Source organism: Sander lucioperca, chromosome 15 (assembly GCF_008315115.2).
Source record: "Sander lucioperca isolate FBNREF2018 chromosome 15, SLUC_FBN_1.2, whole genome shotgun sequence".
Classification (NCBI taxonomy): Eukaryota; Metazoa; Chordata; class Actinopteri; order Perciformes; family Percidae; genus Sander; species Sander lucioperca.
The window spans coordinates 2,044,048-2,069,113 of record NC_050187.1 but is presented as its reverse complement, the minus strand read 5'-3'; the positions used below and the strand labels follow the sequence as shown (position 1 = coordinate 2,069,113).

At 41.9% G+C, this 25,066-nt stretch overlaps 1 protein-coding gene and 1 long non-coding RNA gene across 2 annotated transcripts in view; one reads left to right on the top strand and one right to left on the bottom strand.

The window, feature by feature from the left end:
* Positions 1-3,701: 3,701 nt before the first annotated feature.
* Positions 3,702-11,939, bottom strand: LOC118493211. The gene is made up of 3 exons (XR_004895201.1): positions 11,762-11,939; positions 4,282-4,285; positions 3,702-3,770 (listed from the first exon to the last, which is right to left on the bottom strand). It is a non-coding gene; the product is annotated as an uncharacterized LOC118493211 (long non-coding RNA).
* Positions 5,830-25,066, top strand: part of fancl (FA complementation group L) — a 36,934-nt gene continuing 17,697 nt past the window's right edge. Inside the window, exons 1-6 of the mRNA XM_031291142.2 lie at positions 5,830-6,202; positions 7,216-7,274; positions 7,797-7,857; positions 8,444-8,500; positions 9,270-9,367; positions 21,526-21,622. Coding sequence (XP_031147002.1) covers positions 6,116-6,202; positions 7,216-7,274; positions 7,797-7,857; positions 8,444-8,500; positions 9,270-9,367; positions 21,526-21,622 — 459 coding nt within the window. The 5' untranslated portion in view covers positions 5,830-6,115. The remainder of the gene's footprint in view (positions 6,203-7,215; positions 7,275-7,796; positions 7,858-8,443; positions 8,501-9,269; positions 9,368-21,525; positions 21,623-25,066) is intronic.

The window sequence follows — 25,066 nt, the reverse complement described above, 5'->3', positions numbered from 1 at the left end:
CTAATAACTTACAGTACTACCGGCCCATAAGCTCTCATGGCAAACATCACCTGGAGACTAACCAGGTCTAGTCAGAGGAATGTGCATAGTAATAAGAGATAGAGCAATCCATTGCTGCTTTCACACACACACACACACACACACACACACACACACACACACACAGTGACCCCCAGTTCCACCCACACCACACCCCACCCATTGAGGGATGGGGTGGGGTGTGGGTGGCAGGACAGACACTGCCTCCTGTAATCCCATCAAGTCATGTCAGACAGCAGTCTGGATACAAGCCTATCTGTGAGGCCTTTAATCCACGGCTAAGACTTCACACACCGCACTCCCACTTATCTGGAAACACACACGCACACACACACACACACACACGCACACACACACACACACACACACACTCACTCGTGAACATATTTGGAGAGAAAAGTGATAGTTGGTGCCTGCTTCACTTAGTTTGTCATTGTAGAAAGACATGGTATTCTATAACGCATATAAAGGAAGAATTAGCATGTTGTCACGTCAGTGTGTGTGCCAGCTAATAAGCATGCGTCATGGTTTCAGCTCATGCCAAACACACACACTGATGCACGCATTAGTCACGCCTTCAAAAAGAGTTGAAATTGATCCTAAATAGAGAAACTTATAATGTGATAATATGTACAGTAAAGGCTACAAATGGGATTATGTTTTACTGTGTTCATACAGTATATTAGTTAATCCTTTATGCAATGTAGCAGGTATAGAAAGAAAGAAAGAAAGACTATGTTACAAATTTGTAAAGATGTAAAGAACATCTAAGACTTTGGTAGGAGAGAGCATTTTTGCCAGAGAGGACATATATTAAATGCGTGTGTGTCTGCATGTGTTTGTAACAGGCTGACATATTACAGATGTTTTCCCCATACAAATTTAAATAGAGGACGCTTTGTCTATTAGTCGAAAATCTGACTGGTGGACATTCATCTCTTCATCTTCATCTTCAGAAATGAGAATGAAAGCTGCAAACCCTCCCAGTGTGGTTAGAAATCATGCGGTACATTATTCAGATTAAACATAAAAACACACACACAAAACAACCAACCAAAATGGTGCTCACAAAGGACAAAACACGAGATAATCTACAACTGGGCATGCACAAATGATCCTGTAACATTTTTGACACATTTTTGCTGTCAAGCCATTCAATCAATCACAGGTCCGGGGGAACGATATGGCCCATTATCATTCAGATACATGCAAAACGCCACAAAGAAAGAAAGAGGGAGAAAAAAACAGAGAGAGAGGGAGAGAGAGAGAAAAAAAAGGCACATCGGACAAGGCACCCCTGCCCATGTCTTGCTTCAAAGACAGAGAAAGAGAGAGAGACAGAGAGAGAGAGAGAGAGAGAGAGAGAGAGAGAGAGAGGGAGAGAGAGCGAGAGAGACAGAGAGAGAGAGGGAGACGCAGGGTGCAGGACCCACACGCTGTAGTCCCAGCCAATTGCATTCCAGAGAAGTGACCATGGCCAGTGATAAACAAAAGCACCATAGATCATTCCTCTCCCAAACGGAGAGCCCGGCGCTGGAGGCAGAGCGGAAAGAAGGGAGAGCGGTCAGACGGAGAGAGAGAGAGAGAGAGAGAGAGCGAGAGAGAGAGAGAGAGAAGGAAAAGGCAGACAGAGACAGGAGACAACAGAGAGCTCACCGCCTATGTGCATCTGCCCCTCCGCTATCCTCTGCTGCCACATTTTGACGCCCTTTTTTTTTTTTTTTTTTTTTGCAAACTGGAATGCCATTAAAGCCGGCCGTGCTGTAAGCCTGCAGACTTTTTGCTCTCCGTGGCAAGAACGAGAGAGGGAGCCGGAGAGAAAGACAGAGAGAGAGAGAGAAAGAGAAAAAGGGAGGGAAGAGCGCTGCTGCTGCTCCCTTCTCCCCACCGCCACTGTGCTGATGCATCGTATAAAACACCAACAACAGCAACAAAAAGCCTTAAATTGTTCCCATTTCCCTAAGAGAACAACAAAATGGCATTCAACACTTACCCTCTCCCAGACGTGAGACTCAGATTTAGTGTTCATTTGAGCCCAGTGTGCGTAACAACAGAAACCTCAGATATTCCTCCAAAAAAAAAAAAGAAAAGAGATGTGCAAAGAGAGGCAGTGAGCTTCCCCCTCTTTTGTTTGTGAGCCTGCCTGGCTAGGTTTCTCTATTTGCAACAGCTTTTCTTTTTTTTATTACAGCTTTGAAGCAGGTGGGTGACAAAAACATCAATCTCTCCAGGCACATTGTGCGGCGTGCACGCTTTGACACACTCCCCTCACCAGCTCTATATAGCTAGTATAATCACACATTCCTATTCTCTCCTCACAGCTCCACGAGAGTGAATACGGTCTCTCGAAAGGGAAACTGAAGGACAAGTGTGCATTGTTGCGGTGCGCTTTTGTTGTTATCATGTTTTGGATTGGATTAGAATGGGAATTTTCTATATCTCCAGAGTTCCACTTGCCATATGCTGAGGCAATTGTATGCTTGATGGTTGAGGATGACATTAGCTGGATGGATTCAAGTTAGCAACGGACGAAAAGCATGAGCCAGAAACTTAAGGTGTCCATTTGATTGTTTTCCCCCTGTTCAAATCACCTAATGGCATTAGTTATGTTTTTGTGAAAACAGAGGTTATCTTTGGCCCGAACACGAACCCACTGCTAAAGGCCCGGACACACAGAGCCGATAATCGGCCGTTGGACGGTTTTCAGTGAACTATTGAACTATTTTAGTACAATATGAGATCGTATCGATCGAGATCGAACAAGCCGCATGACAGTCTGTCTTTGAATTTCCGGGGAAACCAGACCCACGTGACGCGTTCGTCCAATCAGCTGCCGGTTTTCATTTTTGGGCAACAATACAGATTAGCGCCGCCTGCTATTATGGAGACATATTACGTCTCGTCGCTTTGGTGTGTTCCGAGGCACTTTTTTGACCAATTTGGGGAGACTAATCAGTCCAACTGCCTTTTCTGCCGACGTTTGGCCATCGGCTCTGTGTGTCTGAGCCTTAAGGCTACGTTCAGACTGCAAGCAAAAGTCAAAAAAGCCCAAATCTGAATTTTTTTGGGGTCAAGTGACCAGGTCAGACTTCTTCAGAAGTAGTGTGAACACTCAAATCTTGCCCATATCTGATTTTTTCAAATCAGATTTAGACCACTTCCATATGTGGTCCTGAATCAGACACAGATCAGATTTTTTTTCAACGCGGCCGCAGTGTGAACAACCAAGGCAGATTTGATGCGACTTTTACGTCAATCTACATCGACATTTGTCACAATTATGCGCCGGCGGGAGTTAGCCCTAGCCTGGTCCTACCAGACTCTGGTACATTTCATTTGTACAGAGAGTCTGGCCACTCTCCATTGACAAGTGTTAACTTCCTTGAAGGCGGGTACTCTGTTGAAGTTGAAAACTATTGGATCTGCCCAGAGCCACTCTGGATCTGCCATAACCAACTAACGTTTGGTCGTGACGTATGTCATGCGCATAAGAGGGGAGACCGTCAAGGCTTATATTTAGCATTAGCATCGCTAGCGTTAGCCTTAGCTAACTCCTTCACCACTAACGGAGCGAGCTGGAAAATCAAACTTTTCCTGAACCCTGTGGGGAGGAGGGCCACAACATCATGGCCACCAACACAACTCTGCAAAGATTGTTCTTGCTTGTGCTTTAACTTCTGGATATTCGGCAGCATTGCCACAACGGACCAAATGGCTTCGCTCGCATCTTTCTGCGACGCAACTCTAGCGCACGGTCTCAACGTCATCGTTCTCAACGTCATCGTTCTCAGCCACTCCCTCTGTTCGCTGATTGGACCCCCAAATATTTGTCCGGAGAAAACCCAAGACTATACCACGAACCCAGACGTAGTACTGAAGGGAAATGAAAATTGAGCGGAAGTACGTAGGAGGGCGGAGCCAGGCTAAGTTAGCCCAAGACACAGACAGTAAAATTAAAAACTTGACTAGGCCTACAAAATGGAGAACAGTGATGGAGAAAGTCAGTGGAGGGAGAGTGAGGTGTTAGACCTCATTAGTGTCTGGGGAGATACTTCAATTCAATCAAAACTAGAAGGATCATACCGTAACCGCTCCATTTTTGAAAAAATAGCAAACGAAACGGAAGAACGGGGACACAGGAGAATGTGGCTGCATTGTCTTCATTCTTGTCCTCCTCAGCACCTGCTCATTAATGTTCCGGCTGCCATTACACAAACATTTTGAAATAAAAGCGAACATAACCTCCCTAACTTTAGTGCAGCAGCATGCTGCGTCTGATGTCATTCTTATTGTTATTATCTTTTGCGCATGCGGGTCAGTTTGAAACCACAAACAGTTCACACTGGAATCTGATATAGGCCACATTTTAAAAGGTATAATGTGAACAGCCTAACAAAAAATCGGATCTGAGTAAAAAATCCGAATGAAGCATTAAGACTTCGGTGTGAACGTAGCCTAAATGTCACGGCGACATTAGTCTCGCATAGCCAGACCTTCCTTCACAGCGCTGCGGAGGAGTGTCTGGCTAGTCCACACGGCATTTCTGGATGGTAGAAAAACGTGTTCTGGTTTATTGGCATTTCTTTAAACCAATCACAATCATCTTGGGCAGCGCTATACGCCGGACGAAGCAACGGAGCCTCTGCAAAATAGCCTCAGGAAGGAACTTGTTTTGGTGGAATGTGTGTACGTTCAAAAGTAGTTTTAGTCATGCAACAGAAAACTCAGATTGGACAGATAGTCTAGCTAGCTGTCTGAATTTCAAAAATGAGGGACATCCAGCGGAATTTCCAGCAGCCCCGGAGCAATCCCGGAAATGAAATGTCATCTTATTGTGAAGCACTTTGTGATTCTTGTCTGTGAAAATTGCTATATAAAATAAACTTTATTTACTTTCTCGTGTTAATGAATGCAATTGAAAATACTAAGGACTGGAATCATTCTTCATGTCTGCCACATACTAAATAAATGTGTTATTTAACTTTCAACTTTATTACGACATAATTCAAAAAAGAAAAGTGAAAGTGAGACAGAAGTGACAAAGAAATGTAATGAGAGACATTCATAAACTGAAGATGACACCTAAAACAACTCAACATGACTATTGTGAATTTGCATACATCTATATCCTTTGTTAGAAGGACAAATGGCTTTATCCTATTAATTCTATTGCAATTTCCTAGCTTTGGGCCACAAGTGAGCTCACTCTGCTTTTTACCTGATATCACATTTTATGGCATATTTTAGTAGAATAATTTGACTGTTCTGTGGTTATTCATATTCCAGTCAGGTTTCAGTCACATATAGTCCCAACTTCTCTTTCAGGAACAACCTGGGTATCTTCCCACGCAGTTATTATAATCTGAGCAGGGGACAATGAAAGACCAGTCGAAAAAATAATGTCTAGTAGCCTACAGAAAAGACAGAAGGGTAAAGGGAGCTTTATAAGTTACAAATATTGACTGTCAACTTCTCTCAAAAGTTATTTTTTTCAGCTATGTCTGTGTTACAGATAATGCAACGTTCAAATGCCTATGTTAGTAACACAGTATTCTTTGGAAACTCTAAATCAGAGACTGAATTGAAGTGATTATGGTTATTACAAATAACGACTGGATGGGCCTTGTATCCACTGCAACAGTCAATGTTAAACAATGAATATACAACCGAATGACGCGACAGTAAAAGTATTCATTCGTCACACCAAAGCCCCGTCTACGGAATTCTTTGGTCACACCAACAAGTGCCTTGTCAGATTTCCGGTATTTTTATCAGGTCAGTGAAGGCAGCCGTGTGACGTCGCGGTTTTGTTTTTCATGGCGGGATGTGGGGGTTTCAACATCGACTTGGTCCTGACTGTGTCGTCGCTAAAACCGAGTGACTTCTGGTGATTTAACAGCTTTAATTGACATATCTAAGTTCAAATGTTTGGTTCAGGTTGCCGAGTTATTAAAAAAAAAAAAAAAACTTAAAAGCGCTGCTAAGTCTATCCTGTCACGCTTGCTAACGTTAGCTAAGGAAACAGTCCTCCTGGTTTGACAGCTGGCTGAACGTTTGACTATTAACGTTGAGTGCGATGGAGAGTTCATTGGTAACAGACAACCCACTGCTTTTACCTCTCAACAAGGAGAAAACTATCTATGACGGATTCATCACAGTCCAGGTAAGTTAATGTGTGAGTGGGGTGTTTTTCCGGGGTTTAAAAAAACCTATTCACCAAACTACATTAAAAAAGAAGTCGATTTAATGACTTCTCGCTATATCGACACATTTACATAATTGGTAGAATATAACTACATACATTTCACGATTCTCTATGAACCGCTGGTAAATTCGGCATTCTTGTAATTCTCGGGCACTTAAGAAACAAATGTTTTTGTCAACTTTTTTGTGATTGAATTGCACACATTGACGTTGACGTTACTACGCACTGCTACGGTAACCCAAACTCTTTATATTGTTACATTTCTCAGTGGAGTTTGGCAGGCCACTACTGAGTCACTTTTAGAGATTATTAACCCTTAAAGGGGTAAGCATAAATACATTTGATGGAACAAGTATTCATTGCTATTTTTTTATGTATCTTAATGACTTGTTTTTTTTTTCAAAAATATGATCTTATTTTCTAAGTTAAGTCTCCTGACATACATTGCCCATTTAGGGTAACATTTTGCATTGTATTCTTTTTATTATAGTTCATATGCCAACTTTTAAAACATTTCATTAACAATTAATTAGCTACATAATGCAGCTGGCTGACATTTGCACACGTGACTGCTTTGGTCAAGTTAGGCGACTTTTAAAGGGGAACTATGCAGTTTATCTTTAGCTTAATTTACCTTAACTGAACAGCTTCGGAGTTATTTTTTTTCAGGTTGAATGGTGGTCGTCTCGCTTCCTCTTAGTGCCTGTGAGCGGAAAAACGGCAAAAAAGAAGCAGAAAGCTAGGAAAGCATTGTTCAGAGGAACAGAGAAAGAGGAAACGGCAGACTGACCGAGCGAGGAGTCAGCAGTTATATCTATTCCGAAGCTGTAGGGGGAGCTCTATAGAGAAACCTGCGAGCAAAAAGCAAGAAAACAGCGAAGAAATTGCCAAAACTGCATAGCGCCCTTTTAAAAATTGAATTTTTTTGTGTGCCTTTCATGTTATTTACAGCCATGCTATGATTCTTACAGGAACGGGACTTCAGATTGAGAATACTACTCCCACCAGATCGCCAGTTTAAACGGGCCAGGTATAAACTATCATCTCACCTTCTCGTTACAGGTTACCACCTTTCCCGGGCATATTGACGCTGTCAGAAAATCAGCTCCTCTTTACAAATGTATAGGCCTGCCACTAAAGACTATTTTCATTGTCGATTAATCTGTCAAGGTGTTAAAATGTCAGAAAATGGTGAAAAATGTCGGTCAGCGTTTGTCCAAAGCCCAAGATGACGTCTTGTTTTGTCCACAACTCAGTGATAATTCAGTTTACTGTCACAGAGGAGTGAAGAAACTAGAGCACATTCACATTTAAGAAGCAGGAATCAGAGCATGTTTGACTTTAATTCTGATTAATCGATTATCAAAATAGTCAGCGATTTAATTTAATAGTTGACTTTCTAATCGATTAATTGACAAATCTTTGCAGCTCTGCAAATTTACATTCCAAAGTATGGAGAAGTATGCCACTGACTGCATGAACAGAAAATGCATGTAGGAAATGTGTTTCCTATTTGTTGTTGTTTGTGTAACCATTCATTTGATTCTTGTAGGCTGCACTGCTGTTGGCAGTTGAAACACCTGTTGCATGGGTATGAGCACATAGTGAAGCAGGTAAGCTCCACATGGATCCCCAAAGAAATACAACACAATTGTATTTTGCGGGAACAATTGCATCGTACTATTTTTTATTTTTTTTTTATTGTGTTGTGTCTGCCAGCTCTTATTGAGATCAGGTTGATGATTGTTCTGTGTTTTTTATATATATATATATATATTTTTTTTTTTTTGTGTCCTGTCATTTTAGCTCCGGTTGTGTTCTCGGCATCGCGCCGCCTGGCATCCTTCTTGCACTCGGTGTCAGGCTCGCCTCACTCAGAAGGCAGAGAAAAAATATTTTCCGCTGTTTAATTAACATCGCCTGGAAAATGTCCCTATTTGTTATGCTGCCCCTCAGGGTTATTTGGATGAGATTGATATTTCACCCCGGGCTGCAAAGTTCATTATTTTCACAGCCTTTAAGCTATCATTAATTATTAAAGCCGGTGGCAGCCCCCATTAATCACAAACACTGTGTTTGATTTGAATGGCTGGCTAGGGGAAGAAAAGAAGGAAAAAAAACAAAAAAAAAAACAGACACTGTCACTTCATTATCCTCCCATTCAAGGGTGTCTCTTCTCTCTTGTTTGACTTCTCACAGAGGCTGCAGCAGTCGGCTGATCTTGTCAGTTTCATTCTGGAGCTGAAGACCATCTTGGTAAGGAGGAGAAAGACACGGTGGCTGGCACGGTCACTTTGACATTGGGAACCTTCAGGCACTATCAATAGCCTTGATTGTGAGGCATACATGTATATTTTGTTAGATGAATGAAAAGTGTAACAACCTATGTGCTTGCCAGCAAACAAAGACATAGTGTTTCTGTATTTATTAGGGGAGGGGGTTAGGGCTGCACAATTAATCAGCAGTTTTATCAAAATCGCAATATGGACTAGCCAGAAATCAAAAATCGTACGTATCGTGATTTTTTTGCGACAATTTGTAGAATCAATTACCAATTTACCAAAAACATTTTTTTTTGTTTATACGGTATCGCCGACGGCGACTGCATCACATCTGTTACCAGCAAAACAGAGGGAAAGTGCAGAAAATCCATGTAATGTGCTTCTTTACAAATGCCATAAATGTCAGACTGACTGACTGACACGTGATGGGCATTCTTTTTAGAAATCTATACATTTTTAGAAATGTCTCATGTTCAACTTTTGGTTTTTGTAAAAGAATGAAAAGAAAATCACAATACTATTGAATCACAATAACTTCTAGAATCGCCAATAAATGAAAATCGCAATACAAATCGAATCGGCTCCCATGCATCTGAAAGAATCCAATCGGGACAAAAGCATATCGTCCCCGCCCTAGTGTATATATGTTGTTTTGCTTTTAGAAGAAAGATACAAATGCAGAGTGGTGAAGTTGTGATATGATGTGCAAAAAAATAAAAAATCCTCCTCTCTGTCTGTTGCAGGAAGTGGGTCTGAAGAGCCATCGGGAGTGCCGCTCCATCCCTCCTCCAGAGTATTACTCTCAGCTCATCTCTGAGATGGAGACCCTTGGGTGGGGCAAGTAAGTGACTTCTAGGAGCACTAACACTGTATCTGAAACCAGATGTTTAGGGAGCAGGAGCTAGTGATGGCGTGATGAAGCCTCGTTCATTTCTCAGGGCTTGGTTTTACCCACGATACCGCCGGTCGGTCAAAGGGTGGAAAAAAGGCAGATACGTTACTAGAGGTGTGACGAGATCAAAACATGACGAGATTTCTCGTAGAGTTAAAAAGTGTCTCGCAATATCGGTACGCAAGTGCAGAGCAGCCGCCAGCGTGACAGAGGAGTCTGACTTTGACCTCGAAATTAGCATAGAAGATCAACGGAGTTGTTTCTTCAGTTTTTGTGGAGCCGGCACAGCGCTGTGAAAACGTCAATTTAGCCGTTATCTCAACGTGAAACTGCCAATACGGTCATTTAAGCCGTTTCCTGTATATCGGTAGCTTAATTTAAAAGTAATAATGACACTTTATGATCCATTATTGTGTAACAGGGCCGCACACACCTCCCCATATCCTTCACCATACCTAGAGATTGGCATGGTTTAATGTCAGTTAGCCTAATAGCTGGTTTGATTTGCATTGAGAGATGATCTTATGGAAAGTAGGTATGGTGAAGGGTATGTGATGATGTGGGGCTATTTTAATTCCAAAGGCCAAGGGAACTTTATCAGGATGCATAGTATCCTGGATCCATGAAATAACTGGCCTTTAAAAATAAAAATCTGCCTGCCTCTATGGGAATTTATCATAGGGGTGTACTTACTTATGCCCCCTGTATTTTAAGGAAGAACATTTATTTATTTACGATACATTATTCATTCACAAAGAAAATTGGTGTCCTTAAAGGTTGGATTTTTTTTTTTTTTTTAAATTAAGGCATTAAGATCAATTTCCAAAAGATGTTTTTTTTATTCCTCTTTTTAGTCAACTTTAGCATGGGTTCATAAACTTATGAGTGCCACTGTAAATAGAAGACTGTCCTATTTTTACGCTTGTAGAGCAGACCTCCGCGGAGCAGACGCACCACTACGCGCTGCTCCCGTGTCCGGTGTAGCCAGTATTATTGATTATAGTGGAAGCATAGTGTTGGAACGTCTGCTTACCAGCCCAAAGTTAAAATAAATTGAACTTTTGAAGCGAGGAACGAGAAGCGAAATGCCTGTAAGTGTGAAAAAAGCTTTATTTCGCACATCCCGGGGGTCGTTTTGGGAGGGCGGGCCTCTAGCATGTAGCTACATACGACAATGTTAAATCCACAGTGGCTGTGTTGGCTTGTTACCGGGCTGAGCCTAACCAGAGCTGTCATGCACGCTAAGTTATGCCTCCTATTTCTTACAGTGTGAGAGTTTGATTAGAGTCTGCGTCATGTTTAATCCAGCTGAGACCGTGTTGTCCCCTGCATGCCGCATTGTTATCAGTCTTCATTAGGCCTGTAACAATTATTACATAATTGTCTAATCGCAATATTTTTTAAGTAATCGCCGTTTCTTTGTGTAACCACAATGAATTGCTAACATCAGTTAAAGTCCTAAGGGGTGTGACTGTTGATGCTTTTGTCAATTTAATGTTCATTTAAGAAAAAAAACGCACCAGGTGGAATCCAGGGATAACTACTGCAAATCTGCAGTTGTTTCAGTCCGTATTAGAAGAAGTAGTAGTAGTCTAAACGTAAATGGTCCACATGGACGTCCCTAAACAATGTCAAGTCTGGTTCAGACATGATCTCTTGGCTGAAACGAGGGATGGGAAGCGAGGGAAACAAGTGAGCGAGAGCACATGAGAGAGGGATTGAAGTGAACCTGAATCTTAGGGTTATTTGGTTCCTTATTCCAGCGTGGATGCTAAAACTCTCAGCAGCACTCACATTTCACGTTCTATACGCTTCTGAGCATTAAATGGCCTCAGTGCAAGATTTCAAGCATGTTCAAGCAAGAAATGTTTTTTTTCAACACATTGATTTCACAAAGTGCATCATCAGATTTTTTTGAGGGGGTCCTTAAAGGTAGCCTGGTCCTACCAGACTCTGGTCCATTTCATTTGTACAGAGAGTCTGGCCACTCTCCTTTGACAAGTGTTAACTTCCTTGAAGGCGGGTACTCTGTTGAAGTTTAAAACTATTGGATCTGCCCAGAGCCACTCTGGATCTGCCATAACCAATCACTAACGTTTTAGTCGTGACGTCGGCTTAGCATCGCTAGCGTTAGCCAACTCCTTCACCACTAACGGAGCGAGCTGGAAAATCAAACTTTTCCTGAACCCTGTGGGGGAGGAGGGCCACAACATCATGGCCACCAACACAACTCTGCAAAGACTGTTCTTGCTCAGGCTTTAACTTCTGGATATTCGGCAGCGTTGCCACAACGGACCAAATGGCTTTGCTCACATTCTTTCTCCGCCGCCATTATGGAACTACAACTCTAGCGCACGACCTTAACGTCATCGTTCTCAGCCACTCCCTCTGTTCGCTGATTGGACCGGTAAAGATTCGGCCGGAGAAAATCCAAGAATGTACCGCAAACCCAGACGGAGTACTGAAGGACAATGAAAATTGAGTGGACGTACGGAGGAGGGTGGTGCCAGGCTACCTTAAAGGGACAGCTCACCCCAAAATCAAAAGTACATATTTTTGTTCCTCTTACCTGTAGTACTATTTATTAATCTAAATTCTTTTGGTGTGAGTTGGCCAGTGTTGGAGATGTCGGCTGTAGTATAATGGAACTGATAATGTCAGTATAATGGAACTAGAGATAATCCACAGACCTGGTTGTGTGCATTTTCATGTAGGAACTATTTTCTTTCTACCGTTGAGCGTACGGATGTCTGAATGTCTTCCTGCATAGCTAGCTTGTAGAGATTAGCCCCTGATCCCTGAGGGGATCAATGAAGTATTCTGATTCTGATAGTTTATAGCTGACCGTTAATGCTAGCTCACCTGACCTAGCTAACGCCACAGGTCAGCCAAGGAGGACGCCATTAATGTTGACATCTTTTCGCTCAAGCCTCTCGTCCATGACTACGCTTCCTTTTGGGCGGCAATAGTTCCTACCACTCACAAACAGGTCTGTGGATTATCGTGAGTAACCGGGGAATGGTTTCTGGAAAGAGACATTGCTGTTGAGTTTTTTTTTTTTTTTTCTTTTTAGTGCTTCAAGCACCACAAGTGGAGTGGCATCTAGTTGCATTATATTGGAGAGAAAGCAAACATCTCTACGCAGCGTGGCATCATGACTTTGCGTAAACATACACGCCACTTTCCTAAAGCCAAATGGCGTGTTATCTGTACGTATTTTGAGCGATCCACGTGTATGTCTACGCTGTATACAGCGGATGTAAACATACACACCACTAGAGATGGCCTGATACCATTTTTTGCTTCCCGATACCGATTCTGATACCTGAATACTGTATACTACTATCTCTGTATGGATGTGATATTATTTCTATCTTTGTTGTCAGTCTGGCTCAGGTTAAACTCTTTGTGAAACATGAACAAACACAAGCAATGAGTGCCACAGAACTTTCTTTTATTCTGCAGTTTGACAGTCAGTTATAATGGGAAAAGAACATAAATAAACTACTTTAACGTAGATTTTCTTTAGGGCTTTATTACATGGTATCGGATCGGTGCATAAACTCCAGTACTTCCCGATACTGATACCAGCGTTTTAGGCAATATTGGTGCCGATACCGACACTGGTATCGGTATTGGCACATCTCTACACCTCTACACACCACGTGGCATCGTGAGAACGTGCCGTGCTATCGTGAGAACGCGTGTAAAAAAAAAAAAAATATATATATGAAAGTACGACGGTGACCAACGTCACACGCTTAGGGAAACAATAAACGGTTGGGTTTAGGAAAAGAACATTGGGGAAGGCTTTATTAAAAAAAAAAAGAAAAAAAAACGGTTGACAAACGCCATAATGCGGGACGCAAACTCGGCCCTCCTGCGTTGATAAACACGCTAACAAACGATTATGCGTCTTGATAACGCGCAAAAACGGCATACGAATTGGCGTGTCATACGTACGCCACTTAGTGAGATCAGTCTGCTCTATGGAAGATATCTCCAACCCTGGCCAACAGATGAGCTGTAGATGTAACTATGATCAGTGTCCCAACAATAAACTACGCTGCAATGCTACAGAAGGAATCGCCACTAAATGTGAATAGTTCAAATCGGCTTACAGTAAGAAACCATCAAATCAGAAGAATAATTAATCGTAATGAAAACATGGTAATGTTCACAATCACATCCCCCACTTGCATGGTCCCACGGTACTCTGGAAGTCATTTGCCTGCAGAGTTGCTCGCCGATGGAGCCTGTTCCACCATGATCTAGATATCAACTCTGTGCTTTTCCTGTTCTCTGTAGAAGCTACATAGGGACCTACTGTACACCAGCAGTGGAATGTAACTACTTAGATTTACTCAAGTACTGTACTTAAGTACAAATTTGAGGCACTCTGAGTCTTTCCGCCACTTTCTACTTCTACACACTACATTTCCACTACTTTTTACTCCGCTTATTACGTGTTTTGCACACAAAACACATATAGTTAATAAAATACTATGTTTTATTATAAATTAAACTACCCAACATTATATCAGCCTACAAGTCCAGGTGAAATGATTAGACCATTAAACACCAAACAGTTTTTATCGTTTCCAGATTTTAAAATGTGAGCATTTTTCTACATTGAGTAGACTTTTACTATTAATACTTTAAGTACATTTTCCTGATGATACTAACATACTTTTACTTAAGCAACATGTTCAATGCAGGACTTGTAACAGTATATTTTTACAGTGTGGTATTAGTACTTGAATACTGACTGAAAACTTCTTCCCCCATTGCTGTACCCCTCAGAGTTTGTGGGCCAGAATTAGGCAATAGGCAACTCACTAGCCAAGGCAACCGTAAGGTTATTAATATAGATGTTTTTTGGCTTTTCATGTATTTTCCCCAGAGGTAAGATTAACATACCGAGGTGTATATATGGCTAGAAACCTCTGGTGCTTTAAACAGCTTTATGCACCAGTCCTTTCTTTTTTTTTCTCCCCTAGCAGTGTAAACTGATTGGAGAGCCTGCAACAACACAGCTCCACATTAAGAAATAGCTCCTAATGACTTCCTTATTTTTAGTTATTGAGTTATAGTTAAATCCAGGTCACATTTAATAACTCTCAGCCCACGCGCGCTGACAGGCCCAGCTAATACTGTTGTCTCCACTCATCAAGGAGAGAAGGATTTGGGGGGGGGGAGGGGGGGTGGAGGTGGTGGTTAGTGGGAAGATATCTATTCTCCCCCAGCTCGGATTAAGCCTTGACTACTACACTCATTTTCCACTTTCCTATTAATGACCACGGCTACAATTATGATATTAGCAAAATGCAAATGGCCCTAATTGAAGACTCTCAGGTCTTAATAGGAGAAGGGGGGAGGTATGCTTTATGCCGAAAATGGGACCAACATCATTTTCAGTGTCGTGTTACGGTTAGGAGGCATTATACACAGTGGGCCTCAATCTCCAAAGCACTCGAGATTCGCTTAGCGTCTTAATTGGTATGGGCCGTGCTAATAGCCACCAGGGGTTTTCAGCTGTAATTCTGTCTACTGATTGGGCCAGGTAAGTGAGTCTTTCTCTGTGTGTGTGTGTGTGTGTGTGTGTGTGTGTCTCTCCATTCCTGCATGTGAGAGTGTGGTCATCTTAATTGGCGGGAGATGGCATACCATGTGTTAATTAATGGAAAATGAGGTCAAGTAGGTCAGCCGCCATCATTCGGTGGCCCACCGAACGTGGCCCTGGAAGCTCCGGGGCTCATTATGGGCACAGCTGCATGTTCACAGCCTCTTGGTGTACGTACCAAGTCTCCTCTTATCACAGTGTTATCACTCTGTCACATTGTGTTGCTACTCTTGTGAGGCCAGTTATAGCAGCTCTCTGACAGCAGGACTCTGTTGGGCCAACCAGGCCCAGGGCCGAGGGATTAGACGCTAACATGGATTTTTTTCATTTTTTTTTTTTTTTTTAATATATTATTAGGCCAGCTAGTAAATGACTCCTATAATCATGGGATGTAAATGCAAACAGAAATAGTATTGGGATTTAAGCAGTTACGTCCAGTAAGTAATGAGAATGTCCTGGTTAGCACAGACAAACCAGGCTGATTAATATATATATATATATATATATATATAGGTGTGTGTGTTTGGCGGGTTTATTTGTTCACTTGATTTACACATACATTGTGTGCATGTGACTTATGTCGTCCTCCACTTTCCTCTATCGTACCTCGTGCGTGCCGTCATTTCGCCTGTGAATTTCTCATGCAACACACACACAAGCGCTACAGTACACATGTGTTGATCTCACCCTTCATTAATCACTTTGTCGACACACCCAAAAAAAAAAATATTCCGAGACATGCGCACACACACAAGCGCAAATGTGCGTGGTGTGCACTGTCTGGAAGCAGCTCACTTGGCTGTGGAGTTGCAAATGGGATGCTCTCATCAGTCTTCCCAGCAGGACGTCTGACGGTCACGCTGTTTCCATCACGGCCAAGTAGGGGCGGCAGCCCCTCCCTGTTATCCTGAGTGTGAGACCTAGGAGCAGGGGAGATGGAAATGTGTGTGTCAGTGATCCACCGATGAGACTTTTTCACTGCCGATACTTTGATTAGATTGTTAAAGTTGGTCCATACCGAGTACTGGTCGGACTTGTTCTCTTAATACAGAGTGAAAAAAAGTGGTATAAGTTACATTATATCTGCTTTATGAAATACAAGTGAATAAATGTCTTTTATCATGAGATTAAAAACAAAATTCTTATTCTGCCCATGTTTTATTTAAAACTTCACAGCCTTACTGGCTTGTTTTTCCTTAACTCTTTCACATCCACTGTAGATACCGTACTAAGGTTATACTTGTATACTCTGTCATTCATTGTACTTGCATGATTTTTACAACACACTTTGTTTTTGAAAATGACCATAATGACTGAGAAGGTCAAAGTCTAATCTACAGTAACATTGGGTTGGGCTCCAATAGGTTCCATTTAAGGTTTAGTTTCCATTTGATAAAATATCTGGATTGACTAAGCTTCATCTTTTTTTTTTTTGTTACTTACTGTAAGAGCAATGTGGAATACATCTAGGGGGCTTCTCATTTTTAGCCACTGCTGATCGCCACTTACCCTACGCTTAAAATACCGAACATCACCAGCCGGCAGCAGATTATATCAGCTGTAGTTCATTTAAATGAGTTCCGTGACAGATAAAAGGAAACCTCACTGTTTACTGGTTAATGTGCTGTCTATTTTTGGGTGTCTGTACGCAGCCAAAGAGTGGTTGGTGTCTTTTTGTAGTTCAACACGACCCAACATTTTTGCAACTCTTCTCTAGAGAAATAATCTATCTGATTGTGTTGCATCAATTTCAGAAGAATTTCCCAGGTTAACATTCAGGGAAAACCATAGTGTTTTTGCCTTCTCAGGCAACTAAAGGTGAATACAGGAGTTGAGTTTTACTTATTTTTTAAGTGTAGTTGCTTGCAGATTGAAATCGGAAACCTGATTTGATTAGGTATACAGCATGATTTGGATCCAACAAGATTCATACTTGATTTGGATTGGATAAAGTGATATCTAACCCGACTCAAAACTAGGGCTGCACAATTAATCACAATTTTATTGAAATAGCAAAATGGACGAGTGCAATATCCAAATTGCAGGCGGGGCGCAATATTTGTCAAAGGCAAAATATGTGTCAAACCATTCTGAATTAAGTATTGTGGTGCTGCAGAGATAGCCTGGTCCTACCAGACTCTGGTACATTTCATTTGTACAGAGAGTCTGGCCACTCTCTATTGAGTTTAAAACTATTGGATCTGCCCAGAGCCACTCTGGTAGCCTCTGGTCCTCCTACGTAGTGTCTGGTAGAACCAGGCTAACGAGAGGGGAGACGACAACAACTATCGGCTAAGCATCGCTAGCGTTAGCCTTAGCCAACTCCTTCACCACTAACTGAGCGAGCTGGAAAATCAAACTTTTCCCGAACCCCGTGGGGAGGAGGGCCACAACATCATGGCCACCAACACAACTCAGCAAAGATTGTTCTTGCTCGGGCTTTAACTTCTGGATATTCGGCAGCGTTGCCACAACGGACCGCTCCGCTGCCTTTACGGAACTCTAACTCAAACTAGCACACGTCACGACCTCAACTCCCTCTGTTCGCTGATTGGGAATGAGAATAACAATAAAACAATTTATTTTATTTATTTCAGGTTTATTTATCAGGGACAATGTACACTAATAATTAGGGCTGGGCAATATATCGATATTATATCGATATTGTGATATGAGACTAGATATTGTCTTAGAGTTTGGATATGGTAATATCGTGATATAACAGAAGTGTTGTCTTTTCCTGGTTTTAAAGGCTGCATTACAGTAAAGTGATATACTTTTCTGAACTTACCAGACTGTTCTAGCTGTTCTATTATTTGCCTTTCCCCTGCTTAGACATTATGTCCACATTACTGATGATTATTTATCTAAAATCTAAGTGTGAAGATATTTTGTTAAAGCACCAAGCGCAATAGTCAACCGTAGAATATCACCGCAATATTGATATCGAGGTATTTGGTCAAGAATATCGTGATATCTGATTTTCTCCCTATCGCCCAGCCCTACTAATAATACATAAAAGTAAAATGTGCCAGAATTATCATGGAGGCTATTTTACATCCGCTGTTCCTGGACTGGTGGTAAGAGGTCACCCTAAAAGCAGATTAAAATGATTAAGCTATCAATAATACATACAGCGAATGATCATTCCCTCCAATATTGTGAATCATATCGCAATCGTAGTATTGGTCAAAATGATCGCAAATAGATATTTTCATACCATGCAGCCCTACTCAAAACATACCGTTTATACATGGTCATATTCATGGAACCTTTCATAGCAACAGCAGTGTGCACATTCAATACCATTCGACAGGTAGAGCAGTGGGTGGTAAAACGTTTATTTCATTCCAGGTGGCTTTAAAAAGCTGGTACAGTATAATGTCTAATATCTGGCTTTTTAAAACCTGTAAAAAACCTACAACTGTGTTTGCCCATTAGACCTTACACAGTAACTGCAAAAATACATGGGAACATGCAGTGATTTACTCAGCTGTCATGACTGAAATGGGGTTAAAGAGAAACAGATTTTCTAATTGAGAGAACCGCCATTCTTTTATTCATGTGTTCTGCAAATCACCAGCACTTTGTTTCACAGATTCAACTTCTTATTCTTATTTATTGATTTGTTCATTTGGATGCGTGTCACTTCCTTCACTTGCATAGTTCTATTAACCGGTCATGCTTGACAGATTTGTGCATTTATTGCTGTTTAGCAGTAATGGGTATTTTATGGGCCTGCACTCTTTGTAAATGTGTACCTGAGGATATAAAGTAACCTGGGTCTTGTCTGTTCAAGAAGTTCTATGCGGCAGCTAGATTACTTTTGGCCTGACAGGTGACGTTAATATCGGCACTAGGGCTGCACGATATGAGGAAAATAAGCGATATACGATAATGTTGTTGAATATCGGGATAACCTGCATTTAAACCGATATGAAAGTGTACTCAGCTCTGCATTTCTGCTGCTTTCCATATTCTGCTAAAAGACAACATATTGCTTGGTGAATTTAAAACAAATGAAGGGAAATCATTTCCAACATTATTTTATTGAACATTCAATTGACTATAAAAGGCACCACTAAGAGAATGACAGTTACATTTTAAAGTGCAGTTTTCTACTGATATTTTCCTTCAACTTAACACAAAAAACCTGTGTCTTTAACGCAATGTGTTTATTGCACCAGTTGATATCGCAATGACTATAAAAAAAAAAAGAAAGATATATTGTGCAGCCCTAATCGACACTGACGTGTGTGTGTGTGTGTGTGTGTGTGTTACAAGGAGCAAATAGGACAATGTGTTTGCAAGATCTTAATATGTAGATGGTTTAAGAGAGAGATGGGGTGGTTGGTGAAATTGAGTGGGAGCAGAGATGTATCAGGTCAGCATGCAAGAACAAGAGGAACAGAGTCGAATTGGGGGTGATCCTGATATTGTGTCTGTTTGTGTGTTTGTAGATAGTGCCCATGTGACACTTCGGCACCGTTGCCCTTCGCTGCCGTTTGATTGCAAGTGTGTGTAAGCGAGCAGACACTTTAACGAATCGGGCACATTGGAAACCGACTCCCATCATTCCATCACTTCCCTAAGTGTGTGTGTCATTTCTGAGCACACTGCTCACATCACTCCTCTCTAACACACTCCATAAATCCTCAGCAGATTTACAGCCATGCCAGCCTCGGCGCAGAGCGTCCATTGTAATGTACTGTAAATCTGGAGAAAGGACCGTCCAAATCCTTTTGTCTCCGATCGGTCTTTTGTCCTCCGGTCTCAGTGGACTAGAGAAGGTCTTGAGAAGGGGAGGAAGTGACTCCTTCATAGTGTGCTGGAGCAGCAGTAAATCTGACAGCGGTGTTGGTGCACGCTCGGGCCACATCACGTGTTTTGTCCTCAGCCTCAATAGGTTGTAATTAGCAGAGGAAGGAAAGGGTCTGATTTACTGGTTGACTCGAGCTTGAAAATGTGAACCCACCTTAAGTTCACAGAGAGACACATCCTTTTATGGGAGCTTGAATCCGCCCCCTGTAACTGCTGAAAGTCGTGATGGTAGTGTCGCCTGTGTCTTGGCCAAAAGGTCGCTCTTGAACACACCGCAAAGACTACAGCCGACGGCCAACTAGCACGTACGTTCTACGCCTGCGTGCAGTGTTGTTGTCGAGTCACCAACTGTCGAGTCCGATTCACCAAAGAAGAGTCTGTGTCAAGTCCGAGTCGGGTCACCATTACCAAGTCCAAGTCCGAGTCACGGGTCCAGAGAATAGTGACACTAGGACTTGAGTGCTCCATCACCGCCTATTACACATAAAAGTAGTCGTAAACTTCATCCAACTTTCGAGTCCTATTTCATGAATGCTCGAGTCCGATTTCATAAATCCTTGAGTCCAAGTCATCAGTGCGCGAGTCCAAGTCGAGTCACGAGTCCAGAACGACTCGAGTCAGACTCGGATCTGAGTCCAGGACTCGAGCACTCCATCGCTGCCTGCATGAGAGGAAATAACTCTCTATGCCAGCAGGCGGCAGTAATCCGCCGTCATTCAAAAAGGGCAAACCAGATATACACCGTTGCTATGATACCTACAACAAAACAGTGTCACCCGAATCTGTCAGCGGCAGCACAGAGCCTACGTTGCCTCTGCTTCACGCCCCGCCGGGGACGACAGCGGACATTGGGAGATGACTGTCCATCTCCCGGGCTGTCATCCATTCGCTCGGCAAAGAAGTCTCCCTGCGGGGGGAAGCAGAGGCACAGAGCGGCCCGCTGCGGACGGCTGGCTAGTTAGCAAGCTTACAAGTTCCACCCAACATACCTTTATGCGACACTGGCTACAGAAAATGAGCCGCACAAAGTTGTCACTTTGGCGACAGCAATGTGCTTCCCTACGATGTGACATGATGTGTGTGAATTAGCCTACAACATTAAGTTGTTACATTTTACTCATTTAGTGGCCGTCCTGTATCCATCAGGAGATATGCTGGCTGACGAGCCCTGAGATTAGTTACTACTGTGCAGTTAACACAGTGTACGTCCAGTCAGTACATCAAGTCAGGGTGTTCTGTGGTGACTCAGGATGAAAATAATGCTCCCAAGCATCAGCATGATTGGTTTTGTTATTGTTAGGATAATTAAAGGAAGCATAATAGTTTGCTAGTAAGCATAATTTTCCTAACAGTTATATTCCTCCATTAGAGCTTTTAAAAAGGCACTTGAGAAGAATGCAAATCAGAATGTCGAGAAGAAAAGCCTGTAGTTATGTCTTGCCTGTTTTGGGGGCGGGCATGTGGAGCTGTAGCCTGATGTGCTGTAATGCCACTGTGTTTGGTACCCAGAGTGATAAATCTAAAGGCAGAGTTGATGTCTCAATGTGCTGTAATATCTCTGCTGCTGTGATTAATGATGGATGATGGCTGCTATCAGTTCCCAGTGTTGTGTACCCTTTTCTCTGTGAATGTAAGTTGATTTATTGTGTATGTTTGTCTCCAGGCTGCTCTTCATAGACACAGAGTTCCGAACGTTGAGACTGAAGGCGGAGGACTCCTGTGGAAGGCAGCACGTTCTCACTATTAAACTCAAGTCTAAGGTAAGACACACACACACACACACACACACACACACACACACACACACACACACACACACACACACACACACACACACAGAGCTTACTGTAAGGACTGCATAATTTCCACACAGAAAATGACTCCTCATCGAATAGAATACTCTGCAGCTTGATGTTGACCTACAGCCAATTCAAATCCAAACAGGCCGACTTCACCGAACGCATTTGGGATGTTCAATTTGCTGATAGCAAATCAGTGATTTACATCTGCACCCCTAAATCTAGGTCAAACTGGAGAGGGTGTGGAGAGACATGATAACCCGCTGTGACTGAGATGTAGCACAGATAAAACATCTCCACATAGACCTCAGCATGATGGAAAACCTTCCTCTATGCATAGAGAAAAAGCGATACACCCACACATCTGCATAGCTGCTGTCTTTGCTCGCTGCTATTGAGAGAAGTACACAAACCTTTTACCTACTGTAGGTAGAAGTAAATGTAGGCTGGGGAAATAGCAGTGTAATACAGAGCGTTTGAAATGTTTCCATGTCGCAGATCTCCAAATTGTCAGGTAAGAGGTGACAAGGAGGTGTGTTTAATGACATTTTGTCCCAGGAAAACACAATGGCTTTGGTTTATTTTTGAAAATTAGAATTGTAGATGCATCTAGGCCGGACGCTAGAGATGTCAGAGTGTACTTTCTACATTCTCAAAATCTAAAAAAATGTTGTATAAATTCAATTATTGTGACATAACAATGCTCCTTGTGCTAATAGTAACTCCCTCAAATAGGCTCAAGGATCTCCACGAGTCCAAGGGCCATGTTGTAAGAACACTACTCTACTAAAGGAATAAAATGTCAGTTCCGTCAGAGATTATTACCTCGTGTTAATCCTAAAGGATAATTGGCTCTAATTTTCATCGGTTCTATAAGTTATGACAATATTGTACAGAGTTGTTGCTGAGATCTGAGAACACAGGGACATTGCTTTAACAAAGTGTTGGGCAAGAAACCGGAGCAGCAGTCAAACCAAAATAAAAAATTCAGTGGTCTCTCGTTGCCCAAGAAAACTGTGCTCATTCCTACGGCAAGCATGGTAGGTCAAAGTTGTACCGGAAAGTTGGTCTTTCAATTGTATAGATATATTATGAGAGCTGTAGGCGGTGCAGCAAGGCAGACTTGCTGCAAAATTGCTCCATTGGCCAAGTGTGGTTTTTCAACAAGAAAATCGCCTGCAACCCAAAAAGCATTTGTCTTGGAGTTTCTTTGCAACCATTGTATGGGTTAAAAGTACTCTTTCCTAAAATCTCAGTCAGAACGGAGCTTCTAGTAGCTGGCAGGAGTGTTAGTATCTCACAGTGGGGCTGCATATTCTAGGCATGGTGAGCTGGTGCTTACCTAAGCCCAGATGACATCCACTGGGGGGGGGACCAGGGAGGGTGGTGGGACCCCACTCTGTGTCCACCTGCCCACCTGGCCCTCCCCACCCCCTATCTGGCATCGGGGTAAAAATAGCTTGGAGTCTTACCTGTGCTCCAGCTGCTTCCAACCAGATCCAGCGCCAGGTCATGCCTCAGCAGGCCCAGCACTGGCATGGACACACAGAGGCTTGGATGGTGGGGGGGGGCGGGAGTTAGAGAGGAAGTGCATGGGGAGAGAGAGAGAGAGCAAATCTGGCTCATATGTACCAACCAAAGCTTCTTATTAAGGGCTTAGGATGTTTCGGCAACATATTAAAAATGACCAGCACCCCTGTACATTCTTTTTCATTTTCTCTGCTGTCCATTTTTCTTTTTCGAATAAAGATGACAGGAACTCAGTTTGGGATGAAACGGTGGTACGATTGGGGAGGACTTGAAAATAGATGTGAAAATAGAAAATATTAATACAAATCATACTATTGACAAAGAGAACAGAAGGGGAATCTTCAAACAACATTAACTTTACATTCTTAAATAAAAGACGGTATTCAAGGAATAAGCATGAACAAATAGTCAGGTTGCTAATAAAGGCCAGGCATGAAATAATAGGAAGCTGTGGAATTACCTTCTATTATAATGGCTAGGGGTGTAACGATTCACTCAACTCACGATACGATTCAATTCACAATTTTAGGTTCACGATACGATTTTCGGACACAATCAGTTGAAGACAAATGACTGAAAAATGTTCCTTAATTTACAGTGGCAGTCATAAGTTTATGAACTCATGCTAAAGTTGACTAAAAAGAGGAATAAAAATAATCATAACCTAGAGATTGGCATGGGGTACCTTCCATAAGATCATCTCTCAATGCAAATCAAACCAGCTATTAGGCTAACTGGAATAAAACCATGCCAATCTCTAGGTATGGTGAAGGCTATGTGATGATGTGGGGCTATTTTAATTCCAAAGGCCAATGGAACTTTATCAGGATGCATAGTATCCTGGATCCATGAAATAACTGGCCTTTAAAAATAAAAGCCTGCCTGCCTCTATGGGAATTTAACATAGGGGTGTACTGACTTATGGCCCCTGTATTTTAAGGAAGAACATTTATTTATTTACGATACATTATTCATTCACAAAGAAAATTAGTGTCCTTAAAGGTTGGATTTTTTTCTCATTTTTTTTTTAATTAAGGCATTAAGATCAGTTTCCAAAAGATGTTGTTTTTTTTTTTTTTTTTTTTTTTTTATTATTCCTCTTTTTAGTCAACCTTAGCATGGGTTCATAAACTTATGAGTGCCACTGTATATAAACTGTGTAAATCAACTGATGTGTCCTCCTTGCAAAAGTGACACTAAAATTGTATTTTAATATTAAATAACAAAGATTGAATAAAGAATGAACTAGATTTCTAAAACAAATCCGTCCTCCAAATAACAAAATAAATAGAAGAAGAAAAAAAAATCTCTTCAAATAAACAAACGAGGTCTGAAGCCAAACAAGTGACAGTACATCACGCCCTAGGTCGATTAAAAATTGCATTGCGATTCTTTTTCTTTTTATCAATTCAATTCAATTCAATTTTATTTATAGTATCAAATCATAACAAGAGTTATCTCGAGACACTTTACAGATAGAGTAGGTCTAGACCACACTCTATAAAGCCCCAACAATTCCAATAGTTCCCCCAAGAGCAAGCATTAGCAGTGGCTATTATCTCATCTATTAGCTATTATCTTATCTCAACCGGTTGTAATCTTCGCACATTTATATCGATTTTTAACCGTTTCACGATGCATCGTTACTTCCCTAATAATGGCCCCTGATTTCAGACAAAGGTAAACCGAAGCAGCTTCTCATTTCTAGCTTGGGACTAGGCGTGGGCCGGTTACCGGTTTCAATGTACAACGCGGGTTTAAGAAGTCACGGTTTCCAAATCCACTAACATTTTCCGTCGTACCGATCCTGCGGTAAGAGCTGTTTTTTTGAGTCTTCAAGGACAGAAAGTGCAGTTTAGAAACCCCTCTCCCTGC